Source organism: Neoarius graeffei, chromosome 3 (genome assembly GCF_027579695.1).
Source record: "Neoarius graeffei isolate fNeoGra1 chromosome 3, fNeoGra1.pri, whole genome shotgun sequence".
NCBI classification, from domain to species: domain Eukaryota; kingdom Metazoa; phylum Chordata; class Actinopteri; order Siluriformes; family Ariidae; genus Neoarius; species Neoarius graeffei.
The window spans coordinates 95,448,134-95,472,640 of record NC_083571.1 but is presented as its reverse complement, the minus strand read 5'-3'; the positions used below and the strand labels follow the sequence as shown (position 1 = coordinate 95,472,640).

At 43.0% G+C, this 24,507-nt stretch overlaps 1 protein-coding gene across 1 annotated transcript; it reads right to left on the bottom strand.

The window, feature by feature from the left end:
* Positions 1 to 208: 208 nt before the first annotated feature.
* On the bottom strand, positions 209 to 24,246 carry atp5mj (ATP synthase membrane subunit j). Its single transcript, XM_060916098.1, has 4 exons — positions 24,162 to 24,246; positions 21,017 to 21,140; positions 14,240 to 14,260; positions 209 to 348 (listed from the first exon to the last, which is right to left on the bottom strand). The coding sequence occupies exons 2-4, from the start codon at positions 21,138 to 21,140 to the stop codon at positions 329 to 331; spliced, it is 165 nt and encodes a 54-aa protein (XP_060772081.1). The 5' UTR covers positions 24,162 to 24,246; the 3' UTR covers positions 209 to 328.
* Positions 24,247 to 24,507: the final 261 nt, after the last annotated feature.

Genomic DNA, 24,507 nt, shown 5'->3' with positions numbered 1-24,507 from the left:
GTTGCACTCAGTGTCTTGGCAAACATCATCTCCGAGCATGTATAAATCATCTCAGAAAGACATCAAATTCCAGTTTTTGACATTAATCAAATATGAACACATTTAGATGGAGAAAAATGGCTTACAGTTTAACATTTACAGAGCCCAGTGCTAAAAAACATCAACTGTGGCACATCAAACCGAGAAACCCACACGGATTGTACAGGTATTCCAAACAGAGCATTTATTAATTTCACAAACAGATAAACGTCCTGGTATCACTGAAGCTCTTCTGGTGGCGGATTTACACAGTGGGAGCAGGGGATGAGCACATCATGTGGTGGTCCAGTCAGTGCGAGTGGTCAGACTCTAAAGGAGTCAAAGAAAAAGGTTTCACAGTCATTAAAAATAAACAAGTAAAACAAAAATATTGCAGCACTCTGAATCTATAAATCTAAAATGTTGAAATGGGACTTGGCTGCAAAACAGATTTTCTAGTGGGGTTTTGCAGCAAGTTAGATAAAAACTTGAAATCCATCTTCCTCTGTTTCTCAAAACTGTCCAATCAAACTGATAAAAAACTTACACATACCAGGTCAGGATGAAAATTTAATACCAATATAGTTTTTGATAACATACCAGTTTTATCAGTAATGCCAGGCTTTGGAATAAAATTTGGACTCATTTTTGTAATCTGAATATCTTCAAATATTTTGTTTAGCTTGTGCTAGCATAAAAAGCATTTTATCATCAACGTAAATTATAGTTCAGATTTATCATAATGTAATCTTTATCTAAATCGAGATCAAGGTACATGTTTAAAAGTCTTGTAGAAAAAGAAATGTCAAAGCGGAATAACATTAAAAACTATCCAGTATGGTCTGAACAACGTCACTTATCTCAGCCTTGACCTTAGAACCTGTATAAAGTAAATATTAAAATAAAATTAAAAAGGTCATCTAAGGGCCCGTTTACACGAGGATGCTGTCGGGTAAAAACGACTAAATATTTTATCGGAAGTGCCTTTCGTCTACATGGGGACGGCGTTTCCGAGGCTGAAAAACGGAAAAAATTGAAAACGCCTTCCAGAGTGGATAAGTTAAAAACAGCCCCCATTGCATATCCGTCTAAACTACCCAATACGCGAAACTCTGCTCGGATCTGCTCACGTCGGGTACGCGTTTACGTCATACATATATCATATACTGTACATGCCAGCCCGGGAAGTAAGAAAGTAAGAGCATGTCTGATTACATCGATCCAATGGACCTTCAAGCTGCTCTGGCAGCTTTAATAAACGTCCAGGAGTCCTTCGAACATCTATACCGAATCTGCACATATACCGTTAATGAACAGAGGCGGGTATAGTATGCTTACTTTTTTACTTTCTTTCTTACCATAGCGCAAGTAAGAAAGTAAGTAAAAAACTTTGAGTAGTCAAAGTTTTCGCGGCGCAGATGTGCAGATCAGACAAGACGGAAGACGTTGCGCATGCGTGCAGACAGCGGAGGTCTTTCACAGCACCACCTAGCCGCCTGGCATGCACATCCAATTGAATTCCACACATTTATGCGTCACCGTATAGACGCAGATTTCCTCCTTGAAAACGGTCGTGTAGACGCGGAAAAAAGTGAGAACGAAAACGGACTTTTGCGTTTTTGTTTCAGACCGGCCCCGTGTAAAGTGGGCCTAAATCTAATATTAGGATGTGTGCAGTAAAAGCACAAGTGTGCTGTAAAATCTACAGGAACCTAAAGCAAGCATTTGAAATGCCAAACTATTAACGATAAGGTTTCTTTCCAGATTAATGAAACTTTTAATTTGAAAATATCACCATGTTTGATGGATGCTGGACAATCTGATACACACAGGAAGCGATTCCTGGTGATAAGTGACCATGTAAAGTCAATAAAACTCAGCGACACATAGCGAAAAAACTGCTGGCGAGGCAAAGTGGGTGGGTACGAAGTTAGATTGCTCACACGTTTGAGGCGACTACAAATGGGAGCGAAAGGATCCCGTTAACTGACAGATGAGATCAGCACCGAGTTCCCAAAAACATTTACTTGAAGGAGACGACTTTGGTTCCCAAGTCAAAAATGATGTACAAGCGTTACAATGAACCACTTAACCACACGATATAATTTATAGGAACTGATATCCTGCTAGAATGTGATCATTTACAGTGCCAAGACTTCTAATTGATCGTTGTGGTGAAACATTTAGCCAGTCATTTTTCTTTATAGAAATTAATAAGAGTCAGTGATAATGGTGAGTCACTGTTCACTAGATATCTCAACAGTTAATTAGACAGACAGTCTAAAAATATGCCCCAAGCAAAGCTTTACAGCACGGGCGATTGCTCTAAGACAACGAGGGAGGCTCAGCCTCCTCTAAAAATCCTGGATCTGAAATAGCAAAGTTATAACATTGCTATTTCAGATCCAGAATCATAGAAATACATGTGCTCAACCAAACTACAGTGCGAAATCATTCCGTTATAACTTTCCCCAGTTCGCCTAATGTGTGCGTGAGTTTTTCCCCCTCGTGACAGCGCGATGCAGCCCAGCCTCAGTGCACTTCAATGGCATTTGGGAGCTCTGCGCTTTTCAATATCAAAATGCAAGACGATTATTGGACAAATACTGCGAAAACGCCCGCCCACCGGACTCCCAGCCTCAGTGGACTTCAATGGCATTTGGGAGCTATGTGCTTTTCAATATCAAAATGCAAGACTGTTATTGGACAAATACTGTGAAAACGCCCGCCCACGGACTCCGAGCCTCACAGTGGGAGGGACATGGCAGTTTCTGCGAGGAGACTGGTGATTGGTGAAAGCGGCCGGATATTTTCTTTGATTGACAGCTCGTTTCAAATATAGACAGGCAGCGGTGAATCTCAGTTCAGTCCCATGCAGATTCGCAAGTGGTGTGGTGTATTGTAAGAGATCAGCTTACATTTCGATTTCATTCATTACATACGGTTTCTACCAGCTTTTTTAGTTTGTATATATTTTCATTGCAAATAAAGTGTAAATATAGTGTTGTCAAGTTTGCTATCTTAGTTCCAGAAATTTCGTTTATCTGAATGACTGAACTTGAGGGGGCTAGTCAGCTAGCAAGAAAGCTGCGCACGGATGCCAAGCATTGCTGATTTAATTTTGGCGAAGCCATTTGCCAGTCTTCCTTTCGAGGAAAAAATTAAAATTAAAGACCAGGGTAGACCAACGCCTCAAATTGACTTGGTGAAAAAGGTAGGGAATAATACTCGTTCCTTTCAGCTCTCCTGGTACGAGAAAGTGAATTGGCTAACAGCAAGTGACCCGCATCAACAACAGTAAATAGGCTACTTTAGTAATATGTCATGGATGGACCAAAAATATAGAATCTATTTAAAATGTTTATGCTGAGTATATTATATTGGAATATATATTTTTCTGGATATGAATTAAACACAGCTACAATTTGGAAAACATTTTTAAACAAAAACACAGCCGAGAACATTTCACACTACAGACCTGGATTAAAAGTGAAGGGTTATCAAAATTGTCAATAAAACATTTCTCAGTCAAAATAAGTAAAATATAGGGAAAGTGTCATTGAATGAAATGTGTGGCACCCAGCTCTATGTTTGGCTCCCCAAGGTCAGTGCTTGTGCCTATTCCAGAACACTCTGCTGTTACTGCTGAGGTTCCTGACAAAGAGCTGCTTTCAATAATGATCAATTTTTAAACAACATGCCACAATTTTAAAATATAAAATGTTAAAATATACCCCCCCAACACCACCATCATGTATATTGGACAGTAGGCTAATGGGCCAAAAGAACCTGTTATTTCACAGTTTGTGATGCTGCCAACAATCAGCCAGATCAGAGGCAAGAGTATGGGCAAAATTGATGTGTTTTTTCTTTTTAAATCTGGAAATATCGTAACCGACCAGCCTCCCCTGTTTGAAAGACTACCAGCCGCCACTGCTTTACAGAAAACAGTAGAAGTGCATATCACGGGTAAATTCAGGAGCAAGATCAATGTAATTCTATTTTATATTAAACTTTGGTCAAATGTGTGTCACATTTTGCGCAATTTTTTTACCTTGCACAATACCAGAAAAATTCAGTTGAAATCAAGCCATTTGATGTGAATTGGTCCGCCTCTGAAAAAACTTGGCATTTGGATTTCCCGGGAAACACTGATTTTGGTGACGTCACGTGCGGGACGCCTCCCTCTGAATCCTACGTCAGCGCTGATTTGTTTATGAGAAAACGACCTGGTGGTTTTCTGCAAATTTTCAACGTTATCGTGCAATTATTAAAATGGTTAACAGATGTATCGTACTATAGGAGGGTGCAGCAACACCAATCTTGATGGGATTAGTACTCATCGTTTTCCAAAAGACTGGACAACGAGAGAGAAATGGGAGCGCTTCGTGCGAGGCACAGAAGCCAAGGACCAAAGCAGAGCCGAGAAAAAGACCAAGAAAATCGGCAATTCACAAGTTGACTGTTGCCAGGGTAAGAAATAAATTCTGACATCTCATTACATTCTTCATCCAAAGGTGAAGTAACATTGTGCTCAGGTGACAAGTCCATATTTCAATGCAAAATCGCTAGCTGCTAAACTTGGTCTACACAGGCTGTGCACTGAAACCGTGCAAGCTCTCGCAGCCTGCTGGCGCTTCCGCAGGTGACGTCACGAATCTGGCTCCAGACTCCGGCTCCAGACTCCCTTGGGATTTTTTCAGATGCGTTTTATTTTTTTCTGCTGTAGACAGATGTCCTTGTGCAAAATTTGAGTGTGTAAAGGGACATACTTTCATATAAAACAGGGATGCAAACGGCACGCCTTTTGGCGGATGCCACCTTTTTCACGGCTGAATCACGCAGATCCGATTTTTTTGGGGGGGGGGGGGGGGGGGGGGGGGGGGGTTGGAGTGTCTGATTATAATTTCAAAGTAAATTCTGTATTAAAATTACTAAATAAGCAAATGCCGTTACAGTCCCTGAAACATAGGAAGTACAAGTATGAGAAGAAAACAGTAAATCAGAAAGCTGCGCAAAAGTGTTTGTGTTTTTTACCGACAAGATGGTGGCTGTGAACTTTCCGGTCACATGACTGCAAGATCTCTATAGACCCTTTTTCAGCATCACGTGATCAAACAGTTGCGCACGCAGCCTGGCAACAGAAGCAGTATGCTTCCCAATTGATTCTGGGACAGACTAGCCTACTTATCATTTAAACGTGGATATATACTGTTCTCAGCATCAACATGTCTGGTTGTTGTGTATACGGTTGTACGAATCGCTATTCCACCGGCAGACTAAAGTTTTATAGGATTCCTAAAGGATCACACCCATTTCAGAGCAACAGACGGCGGCTGTGGCTATATCAGGTAAGGTTATTTATCTCATCTCATTATCTGTAGCCGCTTTATCCTGTTCTACAGGGTCGCAGGCAAGCTGGAGCCTATCCCAGCTGACTACGGGTGAAAGGCGGGGTACACCCTGGACAAGTCGCCAGGTCATCACAGGGCTGACACATAGACACAGACAACCATTCACACTCACATTATCTACTGATTTTACTGGAAGCCTTGTTTACATTAGTGATTACCTGCATGGTGTAGAATAATAATCAAAAGCAGCTTAAGTTGTTGGATAAACTGACGTTAGATTTGGCTAGTAGCACTAGCTGCTAGCTTGCTATGCAGCTAAAGTTTTATTAGATTTGCCAATTTGTGTTTTACAGGCGAGACGTCATTGGACTCCAGTAGCCCTGATTTTGTGCCATCTGTGTTTTACATACACAAAACAAAGCCAGAACCCAGGTGGAAAGATGGACAGGTAGGATTAGAGTTGCTCTTCTCAGTCGTTTTTTGTTTTCCTCTGTTGCATAAGCCAAACCTGTCAATCGGTAACGTAACGTTAGATCTAGCTTTGCTGCTCCACCTCGTTAAGTCAGTGCTACATTGTTTTGGTGTCTACATTAGAGCTCTGCACTCCCGCGGGAGTCCCGCGGGACCCGACGCAAAGCAGTGCGGCGCGGGACAAATTTTGAAAGCTCATTGCGGGCGCGGGAGTGCACAATGCGGGAGCGGGCGGGAGGTGATAAGCTGCAGTCCCGCTAACTAAAAACGTGTTTAAAATAAAATTTATAAATTATTAATTTATGTCTATCATATATAATTTGTGCTGGATATTTTATTTGGCATTAATAAAAACATTTTAAGATGCCTAAATTTGCGGATGTGGTCTAATCTCGCGTACGTTTCCGATTCCTTTCCGCTCTTCCGTGTTTGAGATCTCCGATCATGGCAGAAGAGCAGAGCTCCTCTAGTGAAGCTCACAGTGCTTCAGAAGATATTTATGCTCAAATCCACTCAAAGTAGGGGGCGGGGCACCATCACGCGGTGTCTTTAAATTATATTAATTTCTTATAGGCCTACTTGTATTTCCTAGAATGTAAATGTGAGGAGTGACATATAAGCTATGTGCAATGTACAATATTCTTAATATCCACTGTAGATTTTGGTAGGTGTGTTGGGTATCTCTGTAAAGCCTCAGCTGCGCATGCTGCCTGGCAACGCGCACCCTCGCTACGTGCACTAGGTGAAGGATCGGTCAGTGGAGAGCTCAGCATGTTTAATTCCCCAAGCCAATGACTAGAACTTTCGTGAGAAATAACGCGAACGTCTGCATCATGCGGGATTTGCGGGCGGGAGCGGGACAAAATATGGCAGGCGCGGGCGAGAGCGGGACTGAAAATCATAATTCTTTGCGGGAGCGGGACTGCACAATGCGGGAGCGGGACTGAAAATTCTGTCCCGCGCAGACCTCTAGTCTACATCTGCTGTTTTGCATTTTTTATTATGTCCTCATTCCAGTCCACACATTTAATCGCCTGCAGCCACAGCCGCCGTCTGTTGCTCTGAAATGGGTGCGATCCTTTAGGAATCCTATAAAACTTTAGTCCGCCGGTGGAATAGCGATACGGTTGTACGAATACGCAACAACCAGACATGTTGATGCTGAGAACAGTATATATATCTACGTTTAAATGATTGATAAGTAGGCTAGTCTGTCCCAGAATCAATTGGGAAGCTTACTGCTTCTGTTGCCAGGCTGCGTGCGCAACTGTTTGATCACGTGACGCTGAAAAAGGGTCTATTAAATATGCATATCTATCCGGCCACTGAATATTTGGCCACTTTCTAACATCGTCAACCCACTCATTGATAGAACACGGATCCGGGAGTCTAATACCATTTGCCAAAGTTAACTTAAGGTAACTTTCACGGTCTTTTGTTGATAATCCCCTTGCATATCTTGACAGGCTGTTTAACTCCGCCATACTTCCGTTGCCAAGCTGGGCGCGCAAACGTCTTTGTTTACAAACAGAAAAAGGGTCTATGGAGCACTTGCATGTGACGTCACATCCGATCCAGATTGTAAACAGACGCCACCTTGTCGGTCAAACGCCATATTTCCGCCTTCTGCTTCTACCTTTTCTTCTGGACAACCCTACTATATACAATTCTACTACAACGTCAACTCCACTGAAAATCAATAAAACATAAGACGAGTGGAATCCTGTGTCCGAGTCCTTCCCTTTCAAGTGTGGGAAACCCATGATGCTCACATACACTTGACAGTAGGCTGCCAAGGGACCCTGACATGCGTGCAAAATGGATTGCTGCTATCAGGTATACCATATATACAGTAATAGTGATAGACTACTGATACTTGATCTAACATTGGCTTCCAGCAGAAAATGACGGTTTGTAGCGATTTCCATCGCATGCACAACATTCCGGACGAGATAGCGAGACCAGCGGGGTCTCAATACTTAAGTGACTTACCCGTCCAATGAGGATTGTTATTTTCTTGTTTACAAGATGCCACATCTGAGGGCGGCTGACAAATCCTGAATTTCTGTAAAGATAACTGTCCAGAGATTTATAAGCACGCAGTGCTTCACCACTGAACAGCGAGGGAAAGTTAATGAGGTAATTATACACGTCTGGGTATTCCGCCTCCGGCAGTTCAATATCCACTGACACGGTCGTGAAAACTACGTCCGGTAAGCGATAAGGGTCACTAATCTGTAGGTCGTTTATTTTAGACATATATCTAGTTATCTGTTCATTAGAAAAATGAGCCGTGTAGTCCGTCGGTTGAAATTGATCCATTTTGTATACGAGTGCAGCAATATTCAGCTGTGTTTTTTACCGACAAGATGGCGGCTGTTTACATTCCGGTCACGTGACTGCAAGAGGTCTATAGGAACTGATTCACTATTGGAACAAGCCTCAAGTGGCCATTCAAGGAACTGCAGATTTTAGCACTTTGGCATTCTTGGGCTTCAGTCACATGACTTTTCTTAGTGATTTCACTTCTGGTAAAACAGCTGGTGGTCTAGCAAACCAAAATGGCTGCCGTAGTGCAAACAACTAGCGATAACTTAGAGTATGCTTGTAATCTAGAAGCCACTACTCACTTTAGATATATTCAGAAGATTGCTATGTGCAATGAAATCCACCCCTACGGTCTGGGAAAGAAGGATTCGTCATACGATCTCAAACTACCCTTCATAGAGATGAAAGTGGAGCAAAGAAAAAAAAACCCTGAAAGTCAAAATACGAGATGGGAGGGGGACATCCCCCGAAAATATTTTAACAACACCACGCAAAACCCTGCGTTCTAGTGCATTTTAGTACTTATTTTCACTAAAACAAGTTATAACTTTTAAGCCTTTTTCTTTCATGTACATTAATGATTAACGTGTCAAAAATATCTCACATTTAATTCCCCTAGTTAATGAGTAATTTTCAGGAGTGCATTTAGAAAAGGCGGTGATTTTCCTGCCTACACAGTTCATTACTTTGAGAAAAAAAAAAAAAAAAAAACAGTTGAAGGTAAACTCAGCAAAATCCCAAACAGTCCTGTTAAAAAGCAAAGGTCTGTCAGTTTCTAAAGCTTTCAGGTTTCAATGTTGGGGACACTGAGCCTCGTTTATCAATCTTTTAGTAGAGTTGTGCGTTTGCATAAGCTAAAGTGAACTAAACATTTCCAATTCATATTTATGCGAGTTGAAGCCAATTGTTTACATTAGTTCATATTGTCTGTAAATTTAAACACACCAGTGAATACCAAATTTCTCATGTAAATCAGGGGCGCAGGGTGTGTGTGTGTGTCTCTCTCACACTGACCGGCAGCCTGAGTACATTATGTAACAAAAAATAATTACCATTGCTAGTTTTAGGCAGGGCGGCACGGTGGTGTAGTGGCTAGCGCTGTCGCCTCACAGCAAGAAGGTTGGGGTTCGAGCCCCGTGGCCGGCGAGGGCCTTTCTGCGTGGAGTTTGCATGTTCTCCCCGTGTCCGCGTGGGTTTCCTCCGGGTGCTCCGGTTTCCCCCACAGTCCAAAGACATGCAGGTTAGGTTAACTGGTGACTCTAAATTGAGCGTAGGTGTGAATGTGAGTGTGAATGGTTGTCTGTGTCTATGTGTCAGCCCTGTGATGACCTGGCGACTTGTCCAGGGTGTACCCCGCCTTTCGCCCGTAGTCAGCTGGGATAGGCTCCAGCTTGCCTGCGACCCTGTAGAACAGGATAAAACGGCTAGAGATAATGAGATGAGACGAGTTTTAGACAGCTTAGAAACCGGCTCTTCCATTATTGCTGTTTCTTCCACGTTTCCTTGATGTTGTGTTCTAGAAACGGCACTAAAACTTAGCGTCAAAATAAATAAATAAATAAATAATATATAAAAATTGCTTACCTCTCTTCACGTCGAAAGAAGGAGGAAAGTTTTGCTAGTTTTGACATGGCGAATTATTAACGAGAAAATACTCGTAATACGCAACTAAAAAGACTGCAGCTACACTGGCAGCTTGAACATGCTTTCTAGTGCGATTGTGTTGCGCTTGCGCAGAACGGTGTCAGTCCTGCGCGCCTTAGCACATGCACCTGAAGGCGCGCGCCAAACGAGCTCCGGCATGCGTGCCGTTAACAAAAAACACCTGTCTTTAATCAATGAACTATGTTTGGGCTATTTAAGGACCGCGCCCACGCAAGGACGATGCAAAGTATTACGTCGCGTCTAGGAACACGAAAAAAAAAAAATCTCTCCATTTGGAAAACCGGAGATTCTCAAGAGTTTTGTCAAATATCTGGATTTCCGGGTATTTTGTCATTAGTGGAAAAAATCCGGAGGAATTTTCATGAAAATCTAAAAATCCGGAATTCCAGGAAAATCCGGAACACTTTCATGACTACCGTCAGTTGAGTTCCCCGACATCTTGAACTATCTGGTGTTGCAGACGTCCTTCTACACCGCAAAACAGATGAAAGCGTGGAAGAGTATGGAGGATTACAACTTTTTTGTATGCGGCTGGGTAAAGGACCTCGGGATCAAGTCGCTGCCGAATGAATCCTGGATTGGTTTTGCCCGTGAAAGTATTTTATTATTTTTTTAAAGCTTTTCGTGCACGTCTTTACAACAAAGCGCTGCAAGTGTAAAACAGTTCGCTCGATTCTCACTTGTGTCGGCTCTTATCTCTCAGGAAAATCATTCACAAAGATCATCAGAAACCCCTTTAACTCTTTACCCCTTAATGACGGCATATGACGATCCCGTGTATATCCCTAAATGACGACATATGACAACCCTGTGTATATCCCATAATGACGACATATGATGCCTTGTCTAAAACCTTGTCTTTAGACTTTTTTTCTTGTAAATATGTTCTCAGGGTGAACAGTATATACATATACAAGGGTGGCTGTAGCAACTGCTTTAAGGGGTAAAGAGTTAAAGGGCATATCCTGGACCAAATTCGTTTTTTTTGTTTAATATATATGAAAGTATGTCCCTTTACACACTCATCCAGAAGGGTAATTTTGCACAAGGCCAGCTGTTTACATCAGAAAAAAAAAAAAAACGTCTGGAAAAATCCCAAGGGAGTCTGGAGCCAGATTCGTGGCGTTACCTGCGGAAGCGCCAGCAGGCTGCGAGAGCTTTGCACGGTTTCAGTGCACAGCCTGTGTACACCAAGTTTAGCAGCTAGCGATTTTGCATTAAAATATGGAATTGTCACCTGAGCGCAATGTGGGAAACGATGAGTACTAATCCCATCAAGATTGGTGTTGTTACACCCTCCTACGATACATCTGTTAACCATTTTAATAATTACGTGATGAAGTTGAAGAAATTTGCAGAAAACCACCAGGTCGTTTTCTCAAACAAACCAGCGCTGACATAGGATTCAGAAGGAGGCGTCCCGCACGTGACGTCACAAAAATCAGTGTTTCCCGGGAAATCCAAATGGCAAGTTTTTTTCAGAGGTGGACCAATTCGCCTCAAATGGCTTGATTTCAACTGAATTTTTCTGGTATTGCGCAAGGTAAAAAAAAATTGCATAAAATGCAAAATGTGACAGATATTTCACCAAAGTTTAATATAAAATAGGAGAATTACACTGATCTTGCTCCTGAATTTACCCGTGATATGCACTTTAAATACCTGGATCTTAGTTAAACAAGATGGAGAAGTGATCACGGTGCATTGTAACTGTATGGCTGGGTAAGAATTTTGTCGTGACCTTGGCTTCGTGACTTAAAGTACCGTAAAATAACGACATACTGTAGCAAGAAAAGTACTTGGAAAACACCAAGGACATAGCTGAGAGGGAAATACAAACCTTTCACGAAGTGATCACTGCAAACTCAAGCATGATTCGACTCTATTTCCTTCGAATTTCAGTGAGGTTCAAAAGCCACCTCTCTCGACGTCTTTTTGTGAAATCCTGTGGTCTTTCAGCCTTTTTTATTAGTTCACGGGGAACCCTGAAGAAACTTACCAGTTTCACGGTTTGATCGAGTCAAACAACCTAAAACAACGCAAGCGTAAGGCGTTATTCACGCGAGCAATGCCCCTTCTCCGTACAAACGCTTTGTCAACTGAACTCTGGTAGACCACCAGCTAAAAGTACTAAATAACTAATGAGGCGGATGTGACGTCATGTGAAACCCAAGAATTGGCTTCACTTTTCAGGACCAGAGGTTGCCGCTTGGTCAGGCCAAAGTACTAGTTTGGCTGAAACACTTTCGTTCTGCACAGGAGCTATATAAATAATGTAGTTAAATAAACGAAGCTTACTGTACATCTTCCCCTCCGTTAAGCTTGTACAAACTGAAAACCTCGATCAATACACTCTCACCCCAAGCCATACCAAGGTCTAATGTTAAGATTTGCTCATGTGGTGCTGCATTACACTAGCCTGGGAAATTCCATGCTGCTTTGCACAATCGTTCCGATCTGAAAAGACAGCATGGAAACTATGGTCTAAAGGCTCGCCTGAGTTAGGGAGCCAATCAGAGAGTGGGGAGGGGTGGAAAGACGGTGACGCGTACTACTCAAACAGAAGCTTGTAGTTTATTTGCCTGAATATTGGCAAGTCTTTTTCAAGCCTGCTAATAACCGAGGAGCAACGCTGACAACACCTATTCGATTGCCTCAACTCCGGGACTACAATCACACCTCCTAACAGCGCTAACCTCTCGGATATGCTCGTTGTTTTTTTGGTCAAAAACATGTCTGTTGAATGTCCAAATACGGAGGGTCCAGCTTCTCTCATATTTGTCTTGCACAAACGGCAGTAATCGTTCGGTGCCATTGTTTTCCTATTTTTGTTTTGCCTTCTCTGCCTCTTTCCTTCTCTTCTTCGCCGCTCTAACTACGTCACCAGGTACAACTGCCATGATTGGCCATGGGCTACATATACGCCAAATGATAGACAATCGCAACGTCCAATAAACGGCCGTTGACAATCGTAAACCACACCTCCCCTACGAGAAATTCAATAGGCAGATTCCAGACCATTTTTCACTTGTGATATGGTCTGGTGTTAACCAGACTAGCATTACACACCGTGACGCATAGAAAAGAACCGAACCATAACCGCAGCCATCGTCTAGCTGGAATCGTTTCAGCAGCAGCACAGATCTGTGAGCACCAGGGTTGGACACGAGGCGTGTTTTTCAGATTCCCGCATTTTGATTTGACTGAATGATTTTTCATGTTGACAAAATCACATACAAAAGGCATCACTGAGCCAAATGATGTATTCTGAAACTACTTTTACTTTATACCGACGATAGCTTCAGAGCTTAAAACACGATTCACCGAGAAAAAAAAAAAAAATTGTGTAAATCTCATTTTGGGACAAACTGCCTCTTTGATACGCTCGTCTTACAGGGGGATTATTTCAGAAACAAGATATTTGGACTCAAGGAATACAGAAGAAGGACTTTTACAAGAACTCTCTCTTTATCCAGAGCAGTGTAGGAAATTCATGGAAAATAATCAGCTAGACCACAGGGCAGGCAACTCTGAAAAGTTGCCTGCTCTGCTCAAAAGTTGCCTGCCCCAATTTCAACTATAATCCGCCGTAATATCGCATAATTTTCGAAAAATTGTAAAAGAGGCAATGAATGTAATGTTGTATCATGCATGTAATTTCATATATTCAATTTAGTTTTATGATTTATTACTGGTGTTTATGTATATAAATGTATACGTGACCTATGTTTGATTGAGCTCCTATCTAACAAAAAATAATGTGGTGTTAGCGCTGCTATCTTTGTACCCTATCCTGCACACTATGTACCCTTCAACCCCTAACCCACTCTCTGTAGTATGCTAGCTGGCTCGCTGCTTTTCAAAGTCACAGACATAGATGTGACTTGGGGAGGATTTCACTGAGCTGTGTGTATCGAGCTCTCTGATTGGCTGAACCTCTGAAGCAACAGCCAATCAGAGCGCTCGTTTCATTTCTAAGCGAAAACAACATGGCCGCGCCCGCTTCGGTAAACAAACAGAATCTAATGAAAATGTCTTGAAAAGTCCTTCAATATGATGAAATATCGAGAGAATGATGAACCCCCTCAAAGAGGGACTGCCCGTGGGGCTGGCAACTTATAAATTCATTTTGCCCTTGCTGCAAACTGACTGTGACGGGCGGTGGGCCGGGCACCCATTTCCTACACTGATCCAGACCACTAAATGTACCGTGTAAAGATATATTACATTATGAACCACTTTAAATCATGCCTCTGTATCAGTTTGTGGCCAAAAGAAGGAGGGGAAAAAAGAAAAGAAAATGAAACACCTTGACGACACAAAGTTATGTTCAACATAAATGCTGCTTATATGTGGATAGTTTGCTGATATATGGAAAAAAAATGAAGAGGAAGAATACTTACTAGACTTCACTGCTTTCTTTCCTAAAGGAAAAAAAGAAAAAAAAAGTCATTATAAGACAAAAAAGCCCCCCAAACAACCAAATTAAAAAAAACCCTCATGACACTGACAGAATACAAGCACCTCCATGAAGCTGACAACTGATGAGAGAACGTGAATAAAAAGTACAGTATTTCAATCCAGTTGTGCACGCAAACACGTTTCACGAATGTCAAGTCAAGTTTATTTGTATAGCGCTTTTAACAATAAACATTGTCGCAAAGCAGCTTTACAGAATTTGAACGACTTAAAATATGAGCTAATTTTATCCCTAATCTATCCCCAATGAGCAAGCCTGTGGCGACAGTGGCAAGGAAAAACTCCCTCAGACGGCATGAGGAAGAAACCTCGAGAGGAACCAGACTCAAAAAGGGAACCCATCCTCATTTGGGCAACAGCAGACAACATGACTATAACATTAACAGTCCTAACATAAAGTCAGCTTCGGTGATGCTATAAACCCCACACCGACGGAAACCCGAGCGCAAAACCGTTCACAGTAACCGTAGTCCCAAAGTCAGCAAATCAATTGCAGTCCTAAAGTCACAAAAGCACCACTGCAAGAGTCCAGAGCGTCCTCCAGGCGTGCCCCCCCCCACCTGTCCACATGGGGCCGCCCTCCACAGGAGCGGAGCGGAACGATGCAATGAGACTCCAACCAGATACCAGGGCACCAGTATAGATTAGGGCTGTGCTCACAGCTCGCGATACTCGATCATGCATGATATTCGGGGGTACGATACGATATCGTTTACTCACTTGAAAATCGAAAATCCCATATATGACATTTCATGCATATCTCCCGGTTCTGTAGCAGGTTGTCATCAATTTTCACTTGATTTAAAGCATGTTTCATGCCAGAAATCGACAGAAATTCATGCTTGCAACCTGTTCCAACCAAAAACGTTTTTATTTACAAATGGCGCTTCCAGTTACTCAGGGCATGCGCACTAGAAATTAGGCGCTCTGCTTCAATGCGCTCTGCTACAGACGCTGCAAGCCGCTAATTACGTCCCCCATGTCTCCATGGCCTCGTCTCGAGACTCAATGATTGAATAATTTTGGCGCCAAACGTATTCGCGCCCTCTGCTTGCAATACATTAAAGACATCGTTTAACTTGATATATCGCGATATATATGGTACGATATCATGTGCAACTGACGGCAAACGAGCACAGCCCTAGTATAGATTGTAAACAACTTCTTCCAAGATGTCTTGTCAAGTAAAATTATCCGTCCATGCAGCAAGATAATTTCACTAGTATTAAGGAATTTTCTCCGCAAATTCAGTTTTCAGTTTTTTGCAGTGCATCAACTCAAAGTTCCTCCTGTGCCAGGACCTGATCTTCCCAGGCAGTCTCCTGTTGCAGTACTAACCAGACCCTTAAAGCACATTGGGCAGCGCCGATCTCTGCTTCTATTGAGGTTTTTCACCTGACATCACAGGGTCACGTGACGCCCCGGTGTCCGCCATTTTGAAGGTCAAGCTAGCTAATGTCAACATAGTAGCTAGTATGTTACTGTAGCAATGTTTATGTTCAGTCATTTGGATGACTGCTAAAACCTTTCAGTCTCAAGTTTTTCCTTTACTGTATTTACTAGTTTACTGTAATTATGATCCGGCAGCTATTTACACCGGATCCAGTGTAAATAGCTGCCGGAGCGCGCTCCAGCTTGCTCCCCCTCAAATTAAGCAGCGTGCTCCGGCTTGCTCCCGGAGTGCTCCGGCCAAGGTTCCGGAGCGCGCTCCGGCAGCTATTTACACTGGATCCGGTGTAAATAGCTGCCAGATCATAATTACAGTAAACTAGTAAATACAGTAAAGGAAAAACTTGAGACTGAAAGGTTTTAACAGTCATCCAAATGACTGAACGTAAACATTGCTACAGTAACATACTAGCTACTATGTTGTTGACATTAGCTAGTGCTAACAGCTAGCTGCTAGTACACTGCTACAACACAGACACCGACCCTAATAATACAGTTCTTGGTCATTGCCTGGTAACAGCAAATTTATAACGGGCCATGTCTCAACAGACTAAGAAGTTATTTCAATGACATTTAATAACATTTTGTTTCTCCTGAGGACCGAAAGTAAATGAAAATGTGAACAAACCTTAGCTGTAATAAGATGGCGACCACCGGCTCCAGGGATGACCCGCTGATGTAGGCATGTTACCCAGCCTGACACAAAATATTTGTAGGCATCCAAACTCTTATACGCTTTCAGATCAATACCTGTGTATGGCGATGGGTTTTTAACGACATAGGTATACAGATCACGTGGGCCGAAGTCAGGTAAAGACGAGGGCTTCGTGTACTTCCGTACGTCAGTGAACAATCCTGGTGGAAGCAGGTAAACGTCGTTCTCTAAGCCTGCTAACCTCAATTTCTGCAAATACCTCTCCCTCTGCTCGCCCTATAAATGCCCTACGTCGCTGGATAGTGAAGGTGTTTTCTGCATCTTGCTCCTTTTTCTTTTATGTTTTTCGTTTGTCGCCTTCCTCGCATTCAAACCGATTCGAGCCGTGGCGTCCAAAATGGCAGCCTAACGATGCATCACATGACTTGGTCATGTGGGTGAAAAACCTCAATAGATGACTTGCTTCCACGTGATCAAAACGTGCTACGTCATGAGCGTCCGCCATGATGGTGGATATACAAAGCAACTAGGATGGCAGCCGCTGAAAGCGTGTCTGTAAACAATACTGAACTTTCCCAGTATTACCACGATTTGAACAGTCGAGCAAAGATTTGATACAAAGACAAGATAGATGTGAGTGGTTTTGACCCATATTATTGAAAAAAGTCAGACTTTTCTGAAGATAAGACGCTTCTAGCGACCATTGAGTACCCAGATATCGCGTTCTATCTGGTTTGGCTGCCGAAGAATCAAGTCCGACCTCGGACGAAACATAGTCCATTTTCTGAGTGGGTGTCCAGTCTGGATTGTTTCTATTGTATAATTTTGCTGGCGCTCCTAGAAGCGAAATGGTAATACACGTGTTAAGGGAACCCATCCTCATTTGGGCAACAACAGACAACATGACTATAACATTAACAGTTTTAACATGAAGTCAGTTTCGTTGATGTTATAAACTCTTCATTGATGGAAACTTGAGTGCAAAACTGTTCATGACAACTGCAGTCCTAAAGTTAGCAAGTCAACTGTCGTCCTCAGCCATAAAAGCATTACTGCAAGAGTCTACAAACTATTGGGGTCCTGAGTGACGTCATGTGTCAAGAAATGCCTCAAGACAGGGCTTTTCAAAGTGTGGGGCGCGTCTCCCCTAGGGGGCGTGAGGAAAAATAAACCAGAATAAGTTACTATTGGGGACGGCTCGGTGGTGTAGTGGTTAGCGCTGTCGCCTCACAGCAAGAAGGTCTGGGTTCGAGCCCCGTGGCCGGCGAGGGCCTTTCTGTGTGGAGTTTGCATGTTCTCCCCGTGTCCGCGTGGGTTTCCTCCGGGTGCTCCGGTTTCCCCCACAGTCCAAAGACATGCAGGTTAGGTTAACTGGTGACTCTAAATTGACCGTAGGTGTGAATGTGAGTGTGAATGGCTGTCTGTGTCTATGTGTCAGCCCTGTGATGACCTGGCGACTTGTCCAGGGTGTACCCCGCCTTTCGCCCGTAGTCAGCTGGGATAGGCTCCAGCTTGCCTGCGACCCTGTAGAAGGATAAAGTGGCTTGAGATAATGAGAAGAGAAGTTACTATTGCGGACATTTAGTGAACTTCAGCTAGCCTGTGCCAGAGACAAAATGGATTGATTTTTAGTACCTAAAGCTACAGTGAGTGAGGAGACAGAGTCTGGGCCAAGCAAAAAAAAGAAGGAAGTATGACCACGATTATTTAAAGTTTGGATTTTCATGGACTGGATCTGAAGATGCTCCACTGCCACAGTGTGTTGTCTGCCAAGAGGTGCTAGCTAACGATGCTATGAGATGTTTAAAATGTGTAAAACGAGGTTTTTAAAAAAAGCACAGATGTTTAAAATGTGTAAAAGAAAAAAATAATATGTCTTTCGATTACGTTCATTATGTCATATATTAAATATAGTTAAATTTTTTTTTTAATCAGACATCTAGTTTTTAGGTTTGTTTACCTGACATGTTTTGACGTACGACTGTCGTCTTCCTCAGAGTGTCACCGGATGTTGTTGGTGACGCATCTTTTATCAGCTGATGTTTCCGAAGGCGTGGCCTTCCTGTCTGGTTTGACGGGTCGGTCACGCCTTCTACTGTCTGTTCGTCCCCTGCAAGATGGCACTCCAGGTATGGGAGAGCATGTATACTCCCTCATCCCGGTTGATGGTCCTCGGGCTTCGCTTACGGATCTCCACGGCCTCCCTGATCCAGCGCTGATGTTTGTTATCTTCTGTGCGGATGACTCTGGCATTCCCCCAGTCCATAATATGATTTTCCCTTTTGCAATGATCTGTTATAGCTGACTTATAATTTTCCTGTTGTGCCTTTTCTTTTATTGTTCGGGTTTGTCTTGTAGCTGTCTCCTTTTCGCACTCTTTCTTATGTTCATTTTTTCTTGTGTTGAAACTCCTTCCTGTCTCCCTGATGTAAGTTTTATTGCATATTTGGCATGGAATCTCATATGGTGTTGCATCTGTTGTCCGGATGTATTCTGTCTTTGGGATGAACCAGGATCTGACGGAGAGTTGTGTGTGGTTTGACAGGTGTGTTGATGTTGTGTTTCCTCATTGCTCTTTGAATGCGTTCCGTTATTCCCCTGATGTATGGTAATGGTAATGTCACTACTCCCCTGTGTTCTTGTTTGTTGCTTTGTTTTTTCTCTTTCTTCTGTGTTTTATTGTTCTTGAGCTGTTCCGCCCCTTTGGATATTGCCCACTGTGGATATTGACATGCTTTCAGTGCGTGTTGTACATGTTGTTCCTCCTGTTCTTTGTCCTGTGATTATTGTTGCACGATCCTGTAATGTTCTGACTACAGATATTTTGTGCATTATGGGGTGTTCGGAAGTCCAGTTTAAATATTGGTCGGTGTGTGTGGGTTTTTTGTGTACTTTTATTTTGATGTCCCCATCTTCTGTGTGATGTATTTTTAAGTCCAAAAATGCTATTGAGACAGGAAGGAGTTTCAACACAAGGAAAAATGAACATAAGAAAGAGTGCGAAAAGGAGACAGCTACAAGACAAACCCGAACAATAAAAGAAAACGTACAACAGGAAAATTATAAGTCGGCTATAACAGATCACTGCAAAAGGGAAAATCATATTATGGACTGGGGAATGCCAGAGTCATCCGCACAGAAGATAACAAACATCAGCGCTGGATCAGGGAGGCCGTGGAGATCCGTAAGCGAAGCCCGAGGACCATCAACCGGGATGAGGGAGTATACATGCTCTCCCATACCTGGAGTGCCATCTTGCAGGGGACGAACAGACAGTAGAAGGCGTGACTGACCAGTCAAACCAGACAGGAAGGCCACGCCTTCGGATACATCAGCTGATAAAAGATGCATCACCAATAACATCCGGTGACACTCTGAGGAAGACGACAGTCGTATATTGAAACATGTCAGGTAAACAAACCTAAAAACTAGATGTCTGATAAAAAAAAAAAAAAGGAAAAACTAACTATATAAAAATAAAAGTGTGTACAACAACCATTTTTTTTTTTAAAGATATTTTTTGGGCTTTTTCACCTTTATTGGATAGGACAGTGTAGAGACAGGAAATGAGCGGGAGAGAGACGGGGAGGGATCGGGAAATGACCTCGGGTTGGAATCGAACCCGGGTCCCCGGATTTATGGTATGGCGCCTTATCCACCTGAGCCACGACGCCCCCAACCATTTTTTTTTTTTTTAAATACGAATGGAACATTAAGTATAGCAACAACAAAAATTGTAAGGGGGGGCGCTGTTGTTTATTTGCTCTCTGGGGGGGGGGGCTGACTCTCCCACACTTTAGCCTAGGTCACAACCGGACGTACGATTTTTTGGCCGTGCGATTTTTGGTGTTTCCCCAAATCGCTGCATTTTTTTTGTTCATGGAGAAAGACGCGTGTTGGCTGCAAGTTTGTCTTGCAACCTGAAAAAAACGTAAGTGCCCGTAGAGTTTGACATGACAAAGGACCTCTGCGGCCGGTCTACGGCTCGAAAATCAGCACGTCACACGCGTGCCCTCCGTGTGTTTCACGCGCACTCTCCGTGCGTTTCTTGCACGTAGACCGGCCGTAGGAGCACGTACGGCCGGTTGTGACCGAGGCTTTTGAAAACCCCTGCCTTAAGAAATCCTGAAGCACGCATGTTTATTTTGTGTACACAGACGAATCAGGCATGTTTGGAGTTATTTGGGCGTTAATGCGGCACTGGGTCATTAAACATCATTAAAACATTTAACGATTCATTTCTCAAAAAACTATTTGAGCACAAATATTTGTTTTGCGTGCACAAACCAATCAAAAATACTTTTATTCTTCACTTTCCCCTCCCTCAGTATCCTGGCTGAAGTGTTCCTGAGCAAGGCACCTAACCCTCATCCGCTCTCCGGGTGCTGTAGCATAGCTGCCCACTACTCTAGGGGTGTGTGTGCTCATTTGTACGTGTTCACCACTTCAGATGGGTTAAATGCAGAGAAGGAATCTCGCTATGCTCGAGTGCGCGTGTGACAAATAAAGACGACGACTTCTCATTCTACAGCGTGCCAACTTCACAGAGGTAATACAAGCTCTACGATTTCATCTACGGTCCATACAGAGAGCCTACCTCCATAGGAGACTTTGTAGTAAAGGTACGTCATGATTCCTAGGCCAACCCAGACCTCCTGATATGCCTTCGTGTAGTATGGGCCAAGTCTTGACCACCAGGCTCCAAATGCACCTCCAGCCATCTAGTGATCAGGAGAGAAACACAGTATGAATGGAAAGAAAGTCGACAGCACTTCGATGCATTTGTAGAGTTTTTTTTTTAAAAATTTAGTCATGTAATGTCACTGGATTATAAAACAGTGTGAAGCTTGCACAGCTGGATAGGTACTCTGCTATTAAAGGTGCACAAGGTCAGATTTGTGAGAAATCTCTCTCTAATGGTTAAATAGATGGAGCTGAACATGACCAGTTTTTGTTATTGAGCCTGACCACATTTACACAAAGCTTCGCTTGCAAAACTTGGTGTTTCAACTGGAGTTACCATTAGCAAGGACTGTCATGTCATGACATGGCATGACTGAAGGGCATTCAACTGCCTGAAAGCCAAGTTACAACTCTATCAACACGGAACAGGAACAATAACATTCATACAGATTTAAAAAGGACACAGGCAACGGTTTTAATTTTATGCACATTTGAAACTTTACATGTTAAAAAACCCTCTATAATTTTCTTCTGGTCCCAAGAAGTATTGTTAAGTAATAATTAAAATAAGTTATTGTAGATCGCAGCGAATCTCTGTTCGGCTATTTTCATGACCACTCGGTGCGTGATGTCATTTAAGCCAAACAAACCGCTTGACTTGAGCCCACTTCCGTTTACTTAAATTGCCGTTCGGCTTGAGTGCAGACGTCCGTTCAGGAATTTCCAAAGAAAAATCATGCCTTATTGTTGTGCAGTGAACTGTCACAACAGGACCGGTTCAGGAAGAAGTTTTTACCTTTTTCCCGAGACAGGAGACGAGGCGGAGCGAGAGGGTTGGGCTTTTTCCAAAAGAGGAGACGAGGCAGAGCGAGAGGGTTGGGCTTTTTCCGAAAGAGGAGACGAGGCGGAGCGAGAGGGTTGGGCTTTTTCCGAAAGAGGAGACGAGGCGGAGCGAGAGGGTTGGGCTTTTTCCGAAAGAGGAGACGAGGCAGAGCGAGAGGGTCGGGCTTTTTCCGAAAGAGGAGACGAGGCGGAGCGAGAGGGTTGGGCTTTTTCCAAAAGAGGAGACGAGGCGGAGCGAGAGGGTTGGGCTTTTTCCGAAAGAGGAGACGAGGCGGAGCGAGAGGGTTGGGCTTCTTCCGGAAGAGGAGACGAGGCGGAGCGAGAGGGTTGGGCTTTTTCCGGAAGAGGAGACGAGGCGGAGCGAGAGGGTTGGGCTTTTTCCGAAAGAGGAGACGAGGCGGAGCGAGAGGGTTGGGCTTTTTCCGGAAGAGGAGACGAGGCGGAGCGAGAGGGTTGGGCTTTTTCCGAAAGAGGAGACGAGGCGGAGCGAGAGGGTTGGGCTTTTTCCAGAAGAGGAGACGAGGCAAAGCGAGAGGATTGGCTTTTTCTGAAAGAGGAGATGAGGCGGAGCGAGAGGGTTGGCTTTTTCCGAAAGAGGAGACGAGGCGGAGAGAGTGGATTGTGCGTGTGAAGCCAGAGGGTTGTTTTTTTCTGGAAGAGGAGAAGAGGCGGAGAGAGTGGATTGTGCGTGTGAAACAAAATCAAGCAGTCAAAGAAGAAATGGAGCAGCAATGCTCAAGCAAAAAGGAGAAGATTGGAGGTAAATATTTTTACTTTTGCTTGCAATTGGCAAGTCAAGAATCCTGGGGGATCCTGTACAATCATTGTGGAAATAAGACAAAGGGATATTTCCTCGCTCAGAGTCGGCTATAAATAGTATAACGCCGCGAATGGCAGGCTAATGTGGCCTACCGGCGCGCTGTCCAGTAATCGTTCCCTATATCCACTAGAGAGGGCGGTTTAATTATTCTTCAAAAGAGTTCTTATTTAATATTGCGACCAAAGTAAGAATTTATCATAAGTACCAGGATAAATTGTTTGGGTGCGAGTCTTGTTGAGGTCCGAGGTTACCGCAATCAGAGTCGGCCGAGTCGCTGTCCGATTCCGAGGCCGCATGATCAAACCAGTGAGTCACAATCACCGATTGCTTCGCAACGGCCATAGATTCATACATATATGGTTTCACCTCTCGATATTTAATTTGGAGAGTTCCTACTTCAAAATCGCTATCAGACAGACATTTTACACAACCTCACACGACCAAAGTCTGTACACGTGTGCTTGGTTCGCAAGTAAACACAGAACTGCTCCCAGTCTGTTTGGCTTAAATGACGTCACGACGGCTGCCCCCTGGCGGTGAAAGTGCGCATAAGTGAGATGGAAACAAACCTTCGGAAATTGGGCAAAACAGTATATTTTAACCGTTTTATTCAATTTTAGGGTGCAAATTAGAAACTAGGAAGATTGAATTCGCTTTTTGGGTCGTTCTTCTAGACAATAAAGTTGATATTCTACGTTTCACCTCTGACCCTTGCCTATGACCTTTAAGACAGTGTAAAGGGGCGTGTCTATAAAATAATTCACAAGAGACTATTCCAAAGACAAACTTTCCGGGCCGGAATGCAGATTTCCTAATTTTTTTTCAGCTGGATAATGCACTTGTTCTAACATTATTCCTTCCACAAAGAAATGAAAACTATTTACTCTTGCACCTTTAAGCACAATCATACATTTGGTGTTTTTTGCCCGCCCGCAATGAGGTCGCGTGCTACGATTGGTTACTAGTCCCGTCAGTCAGGGTAACAGGTTTACCAGCCAATCATAATTGAGGACACAGGACGGTCCTAGCCAATCATAGCGCAGGAGGTGGAATCTAACGGAATACGGTTGGGGGAAAAAAAAAACCCTCAAGTTGATACCAAGCAATAGTCTGCAAATTATCTAAAATTAACGTCCGTACTCGAATAAATTGCTTATTTAATCAGACTAAAATTGCTTTTGGATTATTTCTTAATCTCAGACTCTAAAAAAACCAAATTAACTTTCACGCGCCCGGTTCATTAGCGTCAGTGTCACTCGGCTAAGGCCTGGATTTAATAAGCATCATCAGGAACATATTGTTTACTCCAAACAGGACAATTTCACAACTCTCGTTTGTTTAGGATTTATTTTACCGTCTTATAAACCTGTTCTGAGACAACCATCTCAACACTCACCTCTAAACTGTTAGTACTGCAGATCACCCGGAGAAGGTCACTGTCCAATCTGAATGCTAGCTTGCGACAGATGAGCGGAAGTGGAAAGTAGACTTCCGGTATATGAGTACAGCATGATGTCAGAATAAAAGTCTTCATTCGTAAAAATACATAATTCGTAAAGTCACTTTATATTATTTGGCGTTTTTTTTTTCATACAGTTTTGCCGTCCTAAATATAGTTCAAATATGTATTATTTACATATTAAAACATTTGAGCCACCTTTCCAGGGTTCATTTTATTGATGTCTTTTTATGTAATCCTATTATCACCACAAGATGGCGATGTTTACTGAAAGTACACTTTA

What these genes read in the sequence shown, in the direction of transcription:
- atp5mj (XM_060916098.1), bottom strand. Translation starts at nt 21,140, where the DNA reads ATGGCTGGAGGTGCATTTGGAGCCTGGTGGTCAAGACTTGGCCCATAC. An exon ending in CTACAAAGTCTCCTATGGAG is followed by an intron (nt 14,261 to 21,016) that starts GTAGGCTCTCTG and finishes TTTTTCCTTTAG; the next exon opens with GAAAGAAAGCAGTGAAGTCT. An exon ending in AAAGAAAGCAGTGAAGTCTA is followed by an intron (nt 349 to 14,239) that starts GTAAGTATTCTT and finishes TGACTCCTTTAG; the next exon opens with AGTCTGACCACTCGCACTGA.